Source organism: Coregonus clupeaformis, chromosome 17, assembly GCF_020615455.1.
Source record: "Coregonus clupeaformis isolate EN_2021a chromosome 17, ASM2061545v1, whole genome shotgun sequence".
Lineage (NCBI taxonomy): Eukaryota > Metazoa > Chordata > Actinopteri > Salmoniformes > Salmonidae > Coregonus > Coregonus clupeaformis.
In genome coordinates this window covers 36,609,154-36,627,012 of record NC_059208.1, presented here as the reverse complement: position 1 = coordinate 36,627,012, position 17,859 = coordinate 36,609,154, and the positions used below count along the sequence as shown (strand labels likewise).

General features: G+C 47.9%; 1 protein-coding gene across 4 annotated transcripts in view; it reads left to right on the top strand.

The window, feature by feature from the left end:
* LOC121586329 (sodium bicarbonate cotransporter 3-like) overlaps positions 1 to 17,859 on the top strand; it is a 117,036-nt gene that overhangs the window by 59,441 nt on the left and 39,736 nt on the right. For all 4 annotated transcript variants that reach the window (XM_045226313.1, XM_045226314.1, XM_045226311.1 and 1 more), the window contains exons 2-3: positions 9,384 to 9,465; positions 10,943 to 11,080. In XM_045226313.1, coding sequence (XP_045082248.1) covers positions 9,384 to 9,465; positions 10,943 to 11,080 — 220 coding nt within the window. The remainder of the gene's footprint in view (positions 1 to 9,383; positions 9,466 to 10,942; positions 11,081 to 17,859) is intronic.

The window sequence follows — 17,859 nt, the reverse complement described above, 5'->3', positions numbered from 1 at the left end:
GCTGGGTCTTTCAGCATGACAATGATCCCAAACACACCGCCCGGCAACGAAGGAGTGGCTTCGTAAGAAGCATTTCAAGGTCCTGGAGTGGCCTAGCCAGTCTCCAGATCTCAACCCCATAGAAAATCTTTGGAGGGGAGTTGAAAGTCCGTGTTGCCCAGCGACAGCCCCAAAACATCACTGCTCTAGAGGAGATCTGCATGGAGGAATGGGCCAAAATACCAGCAACAGTGTGTGAAAACCTTGTGAACACTTACAGAAAACGTTTGACCTGTGTCATTGCCAACAAAGGGTATATAACAAAGTATTGAGAAACTTTTGTTGTTGACCAAATACTTATTTTCCACCATAATTTGCAAATAAATTCATTAAAAATCCTACAATGTGATTTTCTGGAGAAAAAAAATCTCATTTTGTCTGTCATTGTTGACGTGTACCTATGATGAAAATTACAGGCCTCTCTCATCTTTTTAAGTGGGAGAACTTGCACAATTGGTGGCTGACTAAATACTTTTTTCCCCCACTGTATTAGACAAGGCCTATTATGTGTTGTGGTTCTGCCCTGCTTTTCAGGGCTGAGCGTCTAGCACTGATTAAAAAAAACACTGTTTTTAATTGGACTTTGGGATCAAAAGGTTGTCACTATGAAGTGTGAACATTTGTGTTAGACTGTTGCAACAAGGCGTGAATAATTAATATATGTTGAAAGGGTGTAAACGGTCCTCTAGTCTAGTGCTCTGATGTGTTGCCACAATCATGACTATTAGGCTATTTAATTTAATTGGGCTCATAGTATTGCTTTATTTATGGCGTTTCAGTGTAACCCTAGCATGTCACAGACATCTTGGTGATAAATGTATTTTCCAAAGCAACCTTAGTAAAACGTAAAGATGTTCCGCTGCATTATAGTTCAGGGCCCACAAACATTTTTGAGGAACAGAATCAGAACCGGGAACAAAAGTGATCTATACTGTTCCGTAACAGAACCTGTATTTTCTTAAAGCATGGGAACCGGTTAATAACTTTATTTTACGTTCCGGGCATTTTTTTCAGTCCCACAAAAAATGCAACAAAGCGCCTATGCAAAGCCTTAACTCTATCACTCAGAAACTTTTTCCAGTGTTTGCCTGCCAACTGAAAATCTTTGCCAGTGTGTGTGTGTGCGTGTGTAGGCTACCTGCCCCTCCCCCTCCGAAGCATAGGCTACTGTAGCCTACTAACGTTACAAGCGTGATTCAGAAATTAGGGAGAGTTTTTAATTACAGAAGAATGGATTAACTTTTTCAATGCTAGTTAAGGATACTATAGTTACCATGTTTCACATTGGATTTATTAACTACAAAAAGGTAAGACGTGTTTTTAATTCTGGTGCCACTCTGCACACACAAGCTTGTTAGCTAGCTAGCTAGCTAGCTACGTCTAGTCCAACGTTAAGCCAACTCTCTGAAGTTCAAAGACATTCAAAGTTCCTCCATAGAACCGATCCGCCGTAGGTACAATTCTGTGGGCCTAATTCAGATAATACATGTCATAACAAGATACCCAGCGCTTCAAGCCTCCCCACCCTCTCTTGCTTTCTCCCCACCCGCCAAAAACCAGATCATATCTCACGCCCTACTCTTGTCTGTCCATCTCGCATGTAAACAACTATAGCTTGCACACTCCTAAGCTGCTCTATCCGCATTGATTGGTGAAGTAATTAAATGTCGAGCTAAATGTAATAATGTTTTCTTTCAGAGGTTTAAAAAGGAACAGAAAGGAATTATATAAACCGGTACTTTTTGGGGGGTTCGAAACAGATCTGAACTTGGAATAGTGGAACGGAACGAAAGTTCAGAACGAAACAATTGGAATATAATTACCATTCCAACCCCTGCATAGACCTATATATTTCAGTTATATTAAAAATCAATTTCATGTTCATTCAATTGAGTTAAATTTAGCTATTTGTATGCTACTGAATAGGGAATAGTTACAGGGGAAAGGAGCTGGTATGAATGAGCCAATTGGAAGCTGGGAATGATTAGGTGGCCATTATGGTATGAGGGCCAGATTTAGCCAGGTCACAATTTGACTCAATATACTGTATTTAATGATGTGTAACGTGTGCAATCATGTGCCAAATCTTGATTTAGTGCATTATTATAGGGTAAGCATTACAATTAGCCGCCTCAACATTTGTAGCCATAGGTGGTAATATCTCTCTAGGAGCTGAATTGGTAAGGTAAGATTTGAAAGGGAGAACGCTGATCCGAGAGCAGCACTGCCTTTCTTTCGATCCTATCAGTGTTGACACATGCCTCAATGACACACTTAACAAACGTTCTCTCTGCGTGGTCATTGTAGGAAAGTTGCATCGTTAAAACACTCGTAAGCCTAAATTCAATCGCTATCTGGAAACCGGGCCCAGCTCGTTAATCAGAAGTAAAACAGGTAATCTGCGAGATAAGCCATATCTTGATTGCATCTCATCTCATACCATCTTCTTGATTTGTTTGTCAGAAGTAGCCTAGGCCTACTGTAGTAATTCCTTCTCCCTTTTATTATTCTAGGACTTAACTGTCCTACAACAGTTTTTCTATTAACTTTCATCTTCTGGCAGATGAAAGTGTAGGGTGCCTTCTTTCGGATGGGATGTTAAACAGGTGTGCTGACTCTCTGTGGTCACTAAAGAGCCCATGGCACTTATCGTAAGAGAAGGGGTGTTAACCCCGGTGTCCTGGGAAAATTCCCAATCTGGCCTTCATACCATCATGGCCACCTTATCATCCCCAGCTTCCAATTGGCTCATTCATCCCCCCTCCTTTCCCCTGTAGCTATATCCCAGGTCGTTGCTGTAAATGAGAATGTGTCTCAGTCAACTTACCTGGTAGAACCTCCTCTCTTCCACTGCATCAGAGATCTGTATATAATGACAAGAGGCTCATGTCTCCACCCTAACAATTAGGGCCGGGACGATACCAGTATCGTGATACTCATTAGTGTCGTGCCAAGGAAACAAAACACAAAGCAAATTTTACTTCTTTAGGAAAACAGCCCAAATGTTGGAAACAAACATCATTATGTTGTCATCCAGAGTCACATTTATTTATTTTACAAGCTATAGCACACAATCTTACATACAGCAGGTTTTTAAAGGACCAAAGAGTTTAGTCTGCTTCATGTTCAAATTTTTGCCATGGAAAAAATATTGTGATACTGGTATCATCACAGCCCTACTAATAATTAGAGTCGTTGTCCCAAAGGCGGGAAGGCAGGCGACAAGCTTTGGTCCAAAATAAGCCCATTGAAACGCATTGGGCTTGTTTTGGACAGATTTTTGGCGAGAGTGAAACCTCTCGCTTCACCTTTTCCTCTCTGACTGCACTGCCAGCCAGGCAGAAACTCCCCTGTTCCACTGCACTGCCAGCCAGCCAGAATCTTCCCTGTTCCACTGCACTGCCAGCCAGGCAGAACCTCCCTTGTTTAAAGCCGATTTATGGTCAATCCAAATGATGTATTGGCTGTACAGCATTTACTGCGATGCAGCCTCTGCAGAAGTGAGCGCATTCATACTTCTTGCACTTCGCAGAGCTGTTGTGAAGGAAGTTGTCAAGGAAGTGAGTTTGTGTTTATACAGGACATGCCGCCCCTACCTACCGTAAACCAATCATGTCAATGCAGAGCTATACAGAGCCCTCCGCATTGTTAAAACATTTGGGAGGCACACAGCGATGAGGTACGGATATTGATTTGGCCTCCGCAAGCCTCCGTAGGCTCCGCAATTGCGTCACACCCTCCGTACGGAGCCTCCGGACCGCATTGCCTGATCAAGCATAAATAGGCTTTTATCTGCACTGCCAGCCAGGCAGAACCTCCCCTGTTCCACTTCACTGCCAGCCAGCCAGCCAGGCAGAACCTCCCCGGTTCCACTGCACTGCCAGCCAGCCAGCCAGCCAGGCAGAACCTCCACTGGACTGCCAGCCAGCTAGGCCAGACAGAGTGCAGCTTGCATTATTGAAGCCCCAACATGATCGGTGTAACTCCCACAGTTCAAAGCCAGATGCTGAGCACTGCTGACTGTGCTGGTTAAAGGTAGACTTAGCAATGCATGAAGTAAGCTGAAATATCGGGTCGAATTCAGCAACAACTATGACCATTGGAGCATGAGGCTAACTCCACTGTTTTGGTCCTGTAGTTATCACGTTGTAGCAGCGTGAAGCGCACCCATGCACATGTGCAGATACTCTGTGTGCCTGTGTGAGATCAAAGTGTTGCATCGCGCTCATCTGAATATCTGCGTTGCTGCTCACACCAACATATCGCTGAGTCTCAGGTTAATATTATATTATTTTAAAGCCCATATTTGGACTGATGTCTGCAACTCCCAGTTCAAAGTCAGTTGCTGAGCATTGCTGACAGTGCTGGTTAATATTATATTATTTAAAAGTCCATCTAGGGACTGATGCTGCAAAATTGGGCAAGCTTAAAGGACCGTCTTTTGATGAAAACACGGACATGCTTGTGCACTAAAAAGTATTGCTCAAATCCAACAGAATATAACATTGCGTAAATGACACAATTTCATGTGTACAACATCTGCATCACTATACTGGGAGCTTTGCTGTTTTTAAAAGGACGTTATTGTGTGTTTTTGGAGCTTTGTTCATGTTTTCTGCATGCCCACATTCTGCCGAATGAGCCTGAGGAGGTCTGTCGCTGTCACGCCCTGGCTCTGGGACTCTGTTATGTTGAGCCAGGGTGTGTAGTTTCTATGTATTTGTGTTCTAGGTTCTTTATCTAGCTCATGTGTTTCTGTGTTGGCCGGGGTGGTTCTCAATCAGAGGCAACGAGTGTCAGCTGTTGCTTGTTGTCTCTGATTAGGAACCATACTTAGGCAGCCTGTTTTCCACAGTGTTTTGTGGGATCTTGTTCCTTGTTGGTTTTGTGTTGTAAACCAAGGACTTCACATATCGTTTTGTTGTTTTGTTCGTGTGTGGTACATCAAATTAAAGTATGTTCGCATATCACGCTGCGCCTTGGTCCACTGTGTTTGACGATCGTGACAGAAGATCCCACCAATACTGGACCAAGCAGCGTGTCCAGGAGTACACGCCGGAGGTAACTTTAGCGGATGTCCACCTCGACTGGGTCAAGCAGCGTGAGGAGGAGATAGGTTGGACTTGGGAGCAGAGGATGGAGAGTCTGGCGAGAGCCATGGAGGCCATATCCACGGGGGAGAGACAAGCCCAATAAATGTTTAGGGGGGGGCTCACACCGTGGACGACGGGGCTGCTGGAGGCAGATAAGGGGCGAGTTAGTGGACGAGGAGAGAAGGCCACCGGGTTACGGGAGCCATTGGCGAGTAGAGGGAAGGAAAATGTAGAGGCACGGCGAGAGGTACTGAGGTGTGTTGCCAGTCCGGTCCGGCCCGTTCCTGATCCCCGGGTAAGGCCAGTGGTGTGTGTTCCCAGTGCGGTCCGGCCTGTTCCTGTCCATCGCACCAAGCCTGTGATGCGCGTCGCCAGCCCGGTCCGGCCTGTTCCTGCCTCTCGCACCAAGCCGACGGTGCGCGTCGCCAGCCCGGCCCGGCCTGTTCCTGCTCCCCGCACCAAGCCAATGGTGCACGTCGCCAGCCCGGCCCGGCCTGTTCCTGCTCCCCGCACCAAGCCAATGGTGCGCGTCGCCAGCCCGGCCCGGCCTGTTCCTGCTCCCCGCACCAAGCCAATGGTGCGCGTCGCCAGCCCGGTCCGGCCTGTTCCTGCTCCCCGCACCAAGCCAATGGTGCGCGTCGCCAGCCCGGCCTGTTCCTGCTCCCCGCACCAAGCCAGGGGTGCGCGTCGCCAGCCCGGCCCGGCCTGTTCCTGCTCCCCGCACCAAGCCTATGGTGTGCGTCGCCAGCCCGGTCCGGCCCGTTCCTGCTCCCCGCACCAAGCCAGGGGTGCACGTCGTCAGCCCGGTCCGGCCCATTCCTGCTCCCCGCACCAAGCCTGTGGTGCGCATCGTCAGCCCGGTCCGGCCCGTGCCTGGGTCACCGGTGCCTGGTCAGGTACCGGTCAGCTGCTCCACATCGGAGCCTAAGCAATCCGCTCCACCGATGTCCAGCTCCAGCCAGCGGGGCCAGACCGGACCAGGGGCGCTACGGGGGGATTGTTGGAGGGTGGTGGTCAAGCCCGGAGCCGGAACCGCCTCCGAGGAGGAATGCCCACCCGGCCCTCCCTGTTCGGGTTTATGTTTGGCGTGGTCGCAGTCCGCGCCTTAGGGGGGTACTGTCACGCCCTGGCTCTGGGACTCTGTTATGTTGAGCCAGGGTGTGTAGTTTCTATGTATTTGTGTTCTAGGTTCTTTATCTAGCTCATGTGTTTCTGTGTTGGCCGGGGTGGTTCTCAATCAGAGGCAACGAGTGTCAGCTGTTGCTTGTTGTCTCTGATTGGGAACCATACTTAGGCAGCCTGTTTTCCACAGTGTTTTGTGGGATCTTGTTCCGTGTTGGTTTTGTGTTGTAAACCAAGGACTTCACGTATCGTTTTGTTCATGTGTGGTACATCAAATAAAAGTATGTTCGCATATCACGCTGCGCCTTGGTCCACTGTGTTTGACGATCGTGACAGTCGCTGGTAGGGTAAGTTTCTCAAAACCAAGTGAAATCACATAAAAAGTGTCTGTACACTTCTATAGCATGCCATTTACATCCCAAAATAGAGATTGTCCTTTAAGCATGGTGGTGCAATGCCCTGACTGTTGATAGGCCTAATCCAATGTGTCAATGTTTGAAACTGTCCCTTAACAAATAAACTTTATTATTAAATTGCCCCATTTCTGGGACACCATTTTGCGTCCTTGCATCAGTACATTTATTACAAAATAATACATCTACTTACTTACTGTAGTCATACTGTGGTTTATGTTACCTTATGCTAGTACTGTACCAGTACAGGTCCATGAGGAATAATTAAAGCAGATATGTGACCCACCACCTGGATTCGGTCCTATGTAGCAAAATTAGAAATTGTGTTTTTTACATTGTATAAAAGTAGAGACTCAGAGCTAGAAAATGGTATCCCATACACTGCAGTTGAGGAACAATGGGAAAGTAATTCTGCTTTGAAAGTTGATAAACTTGTAACCCCACTTTTGAGAAAATGGCCCTTGAATGTTTTGGTACACCTACCGGAGAGCTCTTCTTTGTTTACACCCATTAAGCATCGTTCACATCCTCTTAAGCTTTAGCCCCATCCATCTCTTTAAGGATTCACATGTGAGGCCATGTGCTAAACAGAATGAGTAGTGTAGTAAACAACCAAAGATTTCAAGACTAAAAGTGGTAAAAGTAGTAGCCTACAATAAGGAAAAACTCCAGGTAAAAATACACTTTATCTAGTCCTTGGCCTATATCCTAATCTGACTTTGGTGCAGGTCATGTTGTTCTTCATATTACCGTCTCTGGTAAACACACACTATATCAAATTAAAATCTAAGTTTATTTGTCACATGCACAGGATACAGAAAGTGTAAACAGTACAGTGAAATGGTTACTTGAATAGTAGCAATATTAAAAACGGAAAGTGTCCAGATAAAAATATTTTATAATTATTCGATGACACTTACCCAGACACACTTGTCCAAATTGTTGGGTCATGTGAAAGAAATGCTATAACCGGCCTTCAGTCACATCTAGCTAAGTGGATGGGTCACTATTGTCTAGACATGTACACATGTTCATGAAATACAATATATTGCCATAATCACCCCCAGACACACCTGGCTAACTTGATGGGTCATGTAATCATCTGGCGAAGTGGACTCTTTTGTTTAGACATGTAGCTAGATAGCTAGCTAGCTAAACAATGAACTGGCATAATCCCAACTCATGCTACTACCAATACAAACAGATTGTCATAGCTGTAGTATGAATCTGCAGGTAGCTAAAGCTAACCAACTAGGTTCAATGTTAGCTAGCTAGCTAACAGTAGGCTATAACTAGCAATGAAAACAACTTTCTGACAAAATTAGAAACGTATAATATCTGAAAATGTAGCTAGACTCTTACCCGTATACGTGGATGAATGCTTCATGGCAGACTGGAACCATTTAAATCCAGCATTGTGTCAAGTCACTCCGTGGCGTGTGCAAAAAGTAGCCCATCGCAACTTTTTCCAACTGATCTGTCGATAGTGCCTGTTAAATTCATGGCATCAATGTTGTTGAGAAAAGTAGCAAAACTTTTGCAGTTCTCGATGGCTAACGTTATATCTTTCAAAAAAGCTGTGGTAGAAAGGATTATCAACACATACTGAGCAGCTCACGTTATAGACAGAAGCATGCTACATGGCAGACCAATCCAAACTCATCTCCCAGCATGTCCAGCCCAACCATTATCTCAGCCAATCGTGGCTAGTGGGAAGGTACCAGTCTTTTTCCGTGGCTAAACCAACTAGGCTCGTAATTTAACCATTATATTTGTATTTACAGATGGAATACAAGTTTGTTATTAAGGCACATGATAGTTCACATGTTCCAGAAGGCATTTCTGCCAAAAAATGCATTTTGATTTAAAAAAAAATGTTTATGTTCAAATGCCTCTCCTGTGAAGTAGTGATGCACGACATACGCCTAGTTTCCTGAAACAAGTCACATATATGCCTAACCCCCTTGTGTATGGGTATTCAAATCTTACCCTACAAGTTCCGGAGCTTGCTGGGTTTCTGTTCTACCTGATAATTAATTAATTAATTACTCCCACCTGGTGTTTGGGCTCTAAATCAGTCCCTGATTAGAGGGGATTTTTTTAAATAAGCAGTAGAACTGGCTTCGAGGTCCAGATTTGAATTTGAGGGCCCAAGTGTATCTCACAACAAAGACTCGCTGGAACTTCCTTGTGATAAAGTACCATTACCTTTCCTCCAGAGGATGGAAAAATATGAATCTAGCCTCGTATGACCATCCTGATCTCACGAGCGTACAGTATTCTGTTTTGCTACACGGATTCTGTTAAATGAAGTGAAACGAGAGTGCAGTGTTCAGGATGGTAGATCAGGCTAACATTTCCTAGCTCAGGTGCAGGAATACTGTCAAATAGGCTTATTCCCGAAGACAATACATGATAATAGGCTGATATTCCTGAATCCTGAAACCAATTTAAACACACTGAAATGCTCTGTGTGTCAAAGCAGCTTGTTCTCTGCAAAGGCACCAAAAGCTGTTGTTCCCCATGAATATCAGACAGACATCCATCTTGTTGGTGATTTCGGTGGTAAACCTAGACTAATGGCTGGATGTGCTGTGATGCCAGTCTGGCGGTCTTATAATGTCATCTTTATACGCCTCTGGCTCTGTCATGGTTTCAACTATCAGTTTATTGGTCCATTAAAGGCCTAACATCTCTTTCCATCTCTCTCTCTTAGGGTCTAGACGAGGAGGCCATCATCGACCTTGGGAAGACCAGCTCAACCACCCACACCAACTATGAGACGGAAGACCTGGAAAGTAAGTCTAGTCTAGGCTTCTTTCTTAGTCCATACAGCCCTACCAACTTACTGTACCATTGTGTATGTCTATGCCTGTGTGTTCATTCCTGTGTGCAATGTGTTGGAGAAATGGTGTGCCAGTTGAATTGGCTCAATTCAGTCAATTGCATCGAATTTAAATGGAATTGAACCCAACCCTGGTTCCAGTCAGCCTGTGTGTATGTACCAGTTTGTGTACCTGCCTTTGTTACTGTTGTGTCTAGATGCCTGTTTTTCTGTCTCTGTGTGGATGATTCCTGTCCACATTATAGGCCTAGATACGTGCTGTGAATAGAAAGAACAGGTGTTGCTGGTTTTGTTTCTCAGGGGGCCTTGGCAGATTAAAGCCAGCCCCAGCCTGGCTCTCCTCACCTGCAGCTTTCCAGAAGGGTACGTTCATTAGCCAGGCAGAAATGAGCCCACAGACATATGGCAAATGTAATTGTCATGTACAGCTTTATTCAAGTCCAGCTGGATACTCTGTGGTGCTGGTTGGAATATCCGGCTATATAAAAAAAAAACACACAAAAACCCCCACGATTTTCCCAAATTAGTGTAGAGCTTTGGTTTCAATTTCAAAAGAAGGACTTCCAATGGCATGATATTGAAGCTTGCAGTAAAGTACACTGTATGGTTGACCAAGAGAGTACTAAATGGTCAGTCTATGGTCATACAAATCAGTATGATGAGTCACTTTTTATTAGAGGTCAATGTGTGTGTCATGAAAATGACTACTTTCAATTTATGTAGAAAAATCTAAATAAACAAAAACTGAGATACAAGGTTTTTCCAGGAAGCGGGCGATATTTGAGTTATATTTATTTTAGAAACAGAGCTGGCAGTGAGCCAGTTGTTATTGAAACCAATCCTCTGTGGTCCTTCTCCTGGGAACAAGGCAGAGAGAGGAGAGGGTTTTAAAGGAAGTGTCATTGCGGCTCACGTCTGGAGAACGCAGCTAGCAAATAACATCATTACCACATGTACTGTATTCCCCAGGCCTGTGCCTGTCCTCTCTCTCTCTGTAGTTTGTCATTCTCTCTCTCTCTCTCTCTCTCTCTCTCTCTCTCTCTCCATTATCCCTCTCCTTTCCCCTGTTTTGTTTCTTGTATTTTTGTCTCTCTTTATCCCTCTCAAACACTATATCCCTCTCACCTTCTACTCTATCTCTATCGCTTTCATCTCTTTTTCTTTGTATATCCATCTGTTAGACTCATGTCTTTCTCTTGTCTTTTCCTTTCCCTTCTCCCCTTCTCTTACGTCTTGTTTTAATTATTCCCAGAGTCTATTGGCACAGAAAACTAGGACATTTGCATTTCAGAGCAAGAAACCAACAAACAATGGAAATAAACACATTTGAAAAAAGTGATGGTATCTTTTCCTGTCTAAGTAGGTTATTCACAGGAAATGGAACCTGGTCATCTGTAAATCTCTCTCTGGTTTGGTGTGATGTGTCTCAGGCCACAGGGCGGTCTACGTCGGGGTCCATGTGCCGCTGGGCCGGGAGAACAAACGCAGGCACCACCGCAGAGGCCACAAACACCACCACAAGAGGCGGGAGCGGGAGGAGGACCACGAGGAGGAGGACCCCACTTATGGTAACTAACTTCTACCTTAAAGTCCAGTAAAAAGCACGAGCTGACTGTTAGAAATGTTAGTAGAGGTGCTGACTAAAGGAATAGTCAACTTTGTAAAAACAGAAAAAAATTGCTGACAACAATTTAATAGGTTAACAATTTTCACCCATTAAATTGTTGGGAGCATACAGTGCCTTCGGAAAGTATTCAGACCCCTTGACTTTTTCCACAATTTGTTACGTTACAGCCTTATTCTAAAGTGGATTTTTAAAAATCATAATAATCAGCACTCTACACACAATACATGTTTTTAGAAAATGTTGCACATTTATTACAAATAAAAATCTGAAATACCTTATATACATAAGTATTCAGACCTTTTGCTATGATACATGAAATTGAGCTCAGGTGCATCCTGTTTCCATTGATCAACCTTGAGATGTTTCTACAACTTGATAGGAGTCCATCTCTCGTAAATTCAATTGATTGGACATGATTTGGAAAGGCACACATCTGTCTATATAAGGTCCCACAGTTGACAGTGCATGTCAGAGCAAAAACCAAGCCATGAGGTCGAAATAATTGTCTGTAGAGCTCCGAGACAGGATTGTGTCGAGGCACAGATCTGGGGAATGGTACCAAAAAAGTTCTGCAGCATTGAAGGTCCCCAAGAACACAGTGGCCTCCATTATTCTTAAATGGAAGAAGTTTGGAACCACCAAGACACTTCCTAGAGTTAGCCGCCCGGCCAAACTGAGCAATCGGGGGAGAAGGGCCATGGTCAGGGAGGTGACCAACAACCCGATGATCACTCTGACAGAGCTCTGGAGTTCCTCTGTTGAGATGGGAGAACCTTACAGAAGGACAACCATCTGTGCAGCACTCCACCAATCAGGCTTTTATGGTAGAGTGGCCAGCCGGAAGCCACTCCTCAGTAAAAGGCACATGACAGTCCGCTTGGAGTTTGCCAAAAGGCACCTAATGACTCTCAGACCATGAGAAAGAAAGATGAAGCTGAGCCGCTCCTAGATGTTTTCCACTTCACAATAACAGCATTACAGTTGACCGGGGCAGCTGTAGCAGGGCATGAATTTGACAAACTGACTTGCCATGTTGAAAGTCACTAAGCTCTTCAGTAAGGCCATTTACTGCCAATGTTTGTCTATGGTGATTGCATAGCTGTGTGCTCGATTTTATACACCTGTCAGCAACGGGTGTGACTGAAATAGCCGAATCCACTAATTTGAAGGGGATTCCACATACTTTTGTATATATTGTGTATATGGACGCGATCCAGTTGTTCGTTCTATATGTTCCGTTGCCATGCTTGCTTGCAACGTTCTTATCCCTTGCTTGTTATCTAGCCAACTAGCTATGGCTAACACAGTCACGACCTCTGCAGCCAGAATAACAGCAAAGTAGCTGCATTTGCGTTTTTTTAAGCTGTTTTCTATTGACATTCATTTGGATACATACCGATTTTTTTTTGCCTGGCATAGCTAGAAAAGTTTGTGTTCTCGTCAGGACACTCGACACTTAAATACGAGGAGATCACATTGCATATCAAACGCTAGGCTAGAAGCTAGCTAAATAGTTTGTTGCTAGCAAACCTGCCAATATGACAACCGAATTCAAAAATATCAGTTGTCAGGTCGTGTTGTAGGTGTGGTGTAGGAATCAAACGCAGGAAGCAGACTGAATTCCAAAAAGCTGTATTCCTACCTAAACACAGGCAACAGGACGAAATAAGCCTGACAGCAAAATACGCACGAAGGCGAAAAGACAATGCGCACAAACAGGTGCGTCAGGATGAAAATAAGTGCACACACAAGTGCAACGAACGCTCCAGCAAACAGTGGAGAAAATAACGCTCAACCGAGCAATACACAGACTGACGGTAACAATCACACACAACACAAGACAAACACAACGAGAAACTTATAGGACACTAATTACTACAAAACAGAAACAGGTGTAGAAACAAACAGACAAAAGCAAACGAACATGAAACATCAATCGGTGGCAGCTAGAATTCCGGAGACGACGAACGCCGAAGCCTGCCCGAACAAGGAGAGAGGCAGCCTCGGCCGAAACCGTGACAGTACCCCCTTGACGCGGCGGCTCCAGACGCGCGCCGACTCCGGCCTTGGGGACGACCCGGAGGCCGCGGCGCAGGGCGCGTCGGATACCCCCGATGGAATTCCGTCCAGGAGCGACGGGTCCAAGATGTCTCTCCTCGGCACCCAGCACCGCTCCTCCGGACCGTACCCTCCCACTCCACTAGATACTGAAGACCCCCTCTCCGACGTCTAGAATCCAAGATGGATCTCACGGTGTACGCCGGTACCCCCTCGATGTCCAACGGGGCCGGGGGGTCTCAAGATCTCATGTTCTTGGAGTGGGCCTGCTACCACCGGCCTGAGAAGGGACACATGGAACGAGGGGTTAATACACTTATACTCAACTGGTAACTGTAATCTATAACATACCTCGTTCAACCTTCTCAGGACTTTAAATGGCCCTACAAACCGCCGACCCAGCTTCCGACAGGGCAGGCGGAGGGGCAGGTTTCTGGCAGAGAGCCAGACTCGATCTCCAGGTGCGTACACTGGCCCCTCACTGCGGTGTAGGTCGGCGCTCGTCTTCTGTCGACGTATGGCACGCTGCAGATGGACGTGTGCAGCGTCCCACGTCTCCTCCGAGCGCCGCACCCACTCATCCACAGCGGGGCCTCGATCTGGCTCTCATGCCATGGTGCCAGAACCGGCTGGTACCCCAAAACACACTGAAAAGGGGTTAGTTGGGTGGAGGAGTGGCGGAGAGAGTTCTGTGCCATCTCGGCCCAGGGCACATATCTCGCCCACTCCTCCGGCCGATCCCGGCAGTACGTTCTGAGAAACCTACCCACATCCTGGTTAACGCGTTCCACCTGCCCATTACTCTCCGGGTGGTAACTCGAGGTGAGGCTCACCGAGACCCCCAACCGCTCCATAAAAGCTCTCCAGACTCTGGAGGTGAATTGGGGACCTCGGTCAGCCACAATGTCCTCGGGCACCCCGTAGTGCCGGAACACATGGGTGAATATAGCTTCAGCGGTCTGCAGGGCAGTAGGAAGACCCGGCATGGGGAGCAAACGACAGGCCTTAGAGAACCGGTCCACAACGACCAGGATGGTAGTATTCCCTTGAGAGAGGGAAGGTCAGTTATAAAATCCACCGAGAGGTGGGACCATGGTCGTTGTGGAACGGGCAGGGGCAGTAACTTACCCCTAGGCAGATGTCTAGGCGCCTTACACTGGGCGCACACCGAGCAGGAGGAAACATAAACCCTCACATCCCTGGCCAACGTGGGCCACCAATATTTGGCACTAAGACAGTGCACTGTCCGGCCGATACCCGGGTGTCCAGAGGAGGGTGACGTGTGAGCCCAATAGATCAATCGATCCCGACACTCGAGCGGAACATACTTCCGACCCTCCGGGCATTGTGGTGGACTAGGGTCGGTGCGTAATGCCCGCTCGAGCTCAGAATCGAGCTCCCACACCACCGGTGCCACTAGACACGACTCCGGCAGTATGGGAGTGGGCTCCACGAACCTCTCCTCCCCGTCATACAGCCGAGACAGCGCATCTGCCTTCCTGTTTTGTGACCCAGGGATGTAGGTGATCTTAAAAGAGAAACGGGTCAAAAACATACTCCATCTAGCCTGCCGAGGGTTCAGCCTCCTCGCTGCCCGGATGTACTCCAGGTTACGGTGGTCCGTCAAAATGAGGAAAGGGTGTTGAGCCCCCTCAAGCCAGTGCCTCCACACCTTAAGGGCCTGTACCACAGCTAACAGCTCCCTGTCCCCTATGTCATAATTTCGCTCCGCCGGGCTGAGCTTCTTGGAATAGAAGGCACAGGGGCGGAGTTTAGGTGGCGCGCCTGACCGTTGTGAAAGCACGGCGCCAATACCGGCCTCAGACGCGTCCACCTCTACCTGAAATGGTAAAGAGGGATCCGGATGCGCCAGCACCGGAGCCGAGGTAAACAGGTCCTTCAGCCTCCCAAACGCCCTGTCCGCCTCGACTGACCACTGCAGACGCACGGACCCCCCTTCAAGAGAGACGTGATGGGAGCTGCCACTTGCCCAAAACCCCGGATAAACCTCCGGTAGTAATTCGCAAACCCCAAAAACTGCTGCACCTCTTTCACAGTGGTTGGTGTTTGCCAATTACGCACGGCCGACGTCGGTCTACCTCCATCTTCACCCCTGACGCGGACAACTGATACCCCAAAAAGGAGATAGACTCCTGGAAAAACAGACACTTCTCTGCCTTCACATACAGGTCGTGCTCCACCAGCCTCCGCAACACTCTGCGCACCAGGGCCACATGCTCGACACGGGTAGGTGAGTACACGAGAATGTCATCTATGTACACAACGACTCCCTGTCCCTGCATGTCCCTGAAGATCTCATCCACAAATGATTGGAAAACCGACGGAGCATTCATCAACCCGTATGGCATGACTAGATACTCGTAATGGCCCGAGGTGGTACTAAAGGCTGTTTTCCATTCATCATCCTTCTTGATGCGCACCAAGTTGTACGCGCTCCTGAGATCTAATTTCGTGAAGAAACGCGCCCCATGCAACGACTCAGTCATGGTCGCAATCAGCGGGAGTGGATAACTATACTTCACCGTAATCTGATTGAGACCACGGTAATCGATGCACGGACGCAAACCACCATCCTTCTTCTTCACGAAAAAGAAACCTCGAGGACGCGGGGGAAGTGGACGGCCGTATGTATCCTTGTCTCAGCGATTCGTCTATGTAAATCTCCATAGCTTTCTTCTCCTCCTGAGACAGAGGATACACATGACTCCGTGGGAGCGCAGCTCCCTGCCTGAAGGTTTATCGCACAATCCCCCCTGCCTATGGGGTGGCAACCGCGTCGCCCTCGCCTTACTAAACGCGATAGCCAAATCCCCATACTCAGGTGGAATGTGCAATGCGGGCACCTGGTTTGGACTCTCCACCGAGGTAGCCCCTACGGAAACGCCCAAACATCTACCCACACACTGAGCAGACCACTCCATCAGAGCCCTCTCCTGCCACGAAATCACTGGGTTATGGGTACTCAACCAGGGCATGCCCAGCACCACCGGATACGCAGGAGAGTCAATCAGGAACAGCTGAATCATCTCCTGATGATCCCCCTGCGCACACATCCTAAGTGGCGCCGTGACCTCCCTGATCAAGCCCGTACCCAACGGACGACTATCTAGGGCGTGAACGGGAAAAGGAACATCAACAGGAATGAGGGGAATCCCTAACGCTAAACAAAACTTCTTTATCAATAAAATTCCCAGCTGCGCCTGAATCTACCAGCGCCTTATGCTGGGCATGAGGTGCTACCTGTGGAAAACATACAGGCATACAGAAATGGGCAACAGAGAGCTCTGGGTGAGTGGGGCGCCTACTCACCTGGAAGGAATCCCCAGTGCGGGACCTGTCGTCATCTCCCCTAGGAGGCCATCCCCAGCACCTAGCCGCGGTGTGTCCTCCCCCGACCACAGTTGGTGCAGTGGATGGACCCCCTAGTCTGCCGACTCCTCCTATCTCTAGCGCCAGCGCCCCGAGCTCCATAGGACACGGCTCGGATGCGCTGGAGGATGGAATGGACGGACCCCCCTCAGGACGTCCGCGGGTAGCCAATAGGTTATCTAACCTGATTGACATGTCGACCAGCTGGTCGAAAGTGAGACTGGTGTCCCTACAGGCCAGCTCCCGACGGACGTCCTCTCTGGAGGCTACATCGGTATAGATCGATGAGGGCCCGCTCATTCCACCCTGCATCTGCCGCTAGAGTACGGAATCGAGTGCGAATTCCTGGGCACTCCTCCTCCCCTGCCTGAGGAAGACCAGACGCTCCCCCGCCGCTTTCCCCTCCGGGGATGGTCCGAACACCGCCCTAAAGCGGCGGGAGAACTCGGTGTATGTAATAGTCGTGGCGTCGATCTTCCTCCACTCCGCGTTGGCCCACTCCAACGCTTTACCCGGCCAGGCAGGAGATCAGGGCGGACACGCTCTCATGCCCTGAAGGTGCCGGATGTACGGTGGCCAGGTACAGCTCTACCTGGAGCAGGAATCCCTGACACCCAGCTGCGGTCCCGTCGTAGGACCTCGGGAGAGATAGTCGGACTCCCGCGAGGTTCCGGCGCTGGACTGGGTGGGCTGGCCGATGGTGCTGGCAGGGCGGCTGGCGGTGGAGGCGGACCCCAGCCTCGGAGGGTGGTCATCACCTCCTGCAGGGCGGCCCCCATCTGCAGGAGCTGCTCTTGCTGTTCCCGAACCTGGGTTTCCAGTCTTGAATGTGCTGCTTCGGCTCCTGCTGATTCCATACTGTAAGGTGTGTGATTCTGTCAGGTCGTGTTGTAGGTGTGGTGTAGGAATCAAACGCAGGAAGCAGACTGAATTCCAAAAAGCTGTATTCCTACCTAAACACAGGCAACAGGACGAAATAAGCCTGACAGCAAAATACGCACGAAGGCGAAAAGACAATGCGCACAAACAGGTGCGTCAGGATGAAAATAAGTGCACACACAAGTGCAACGAACGCTCCAGCAAACAGTGGAGAAAATAACGCTCAACCGAGCAATACACAGACTGACGGTAACAATCACACACAACACAAGACAAACACAACGAGAAACTTATAGGACACTAATTACTACAAAACAGAAACAGGTGTAGAAACAAACAGACAAAAGCAAACGAACATGAAACATCAATCGGTGGCAGCTAGAATTCCGGAGA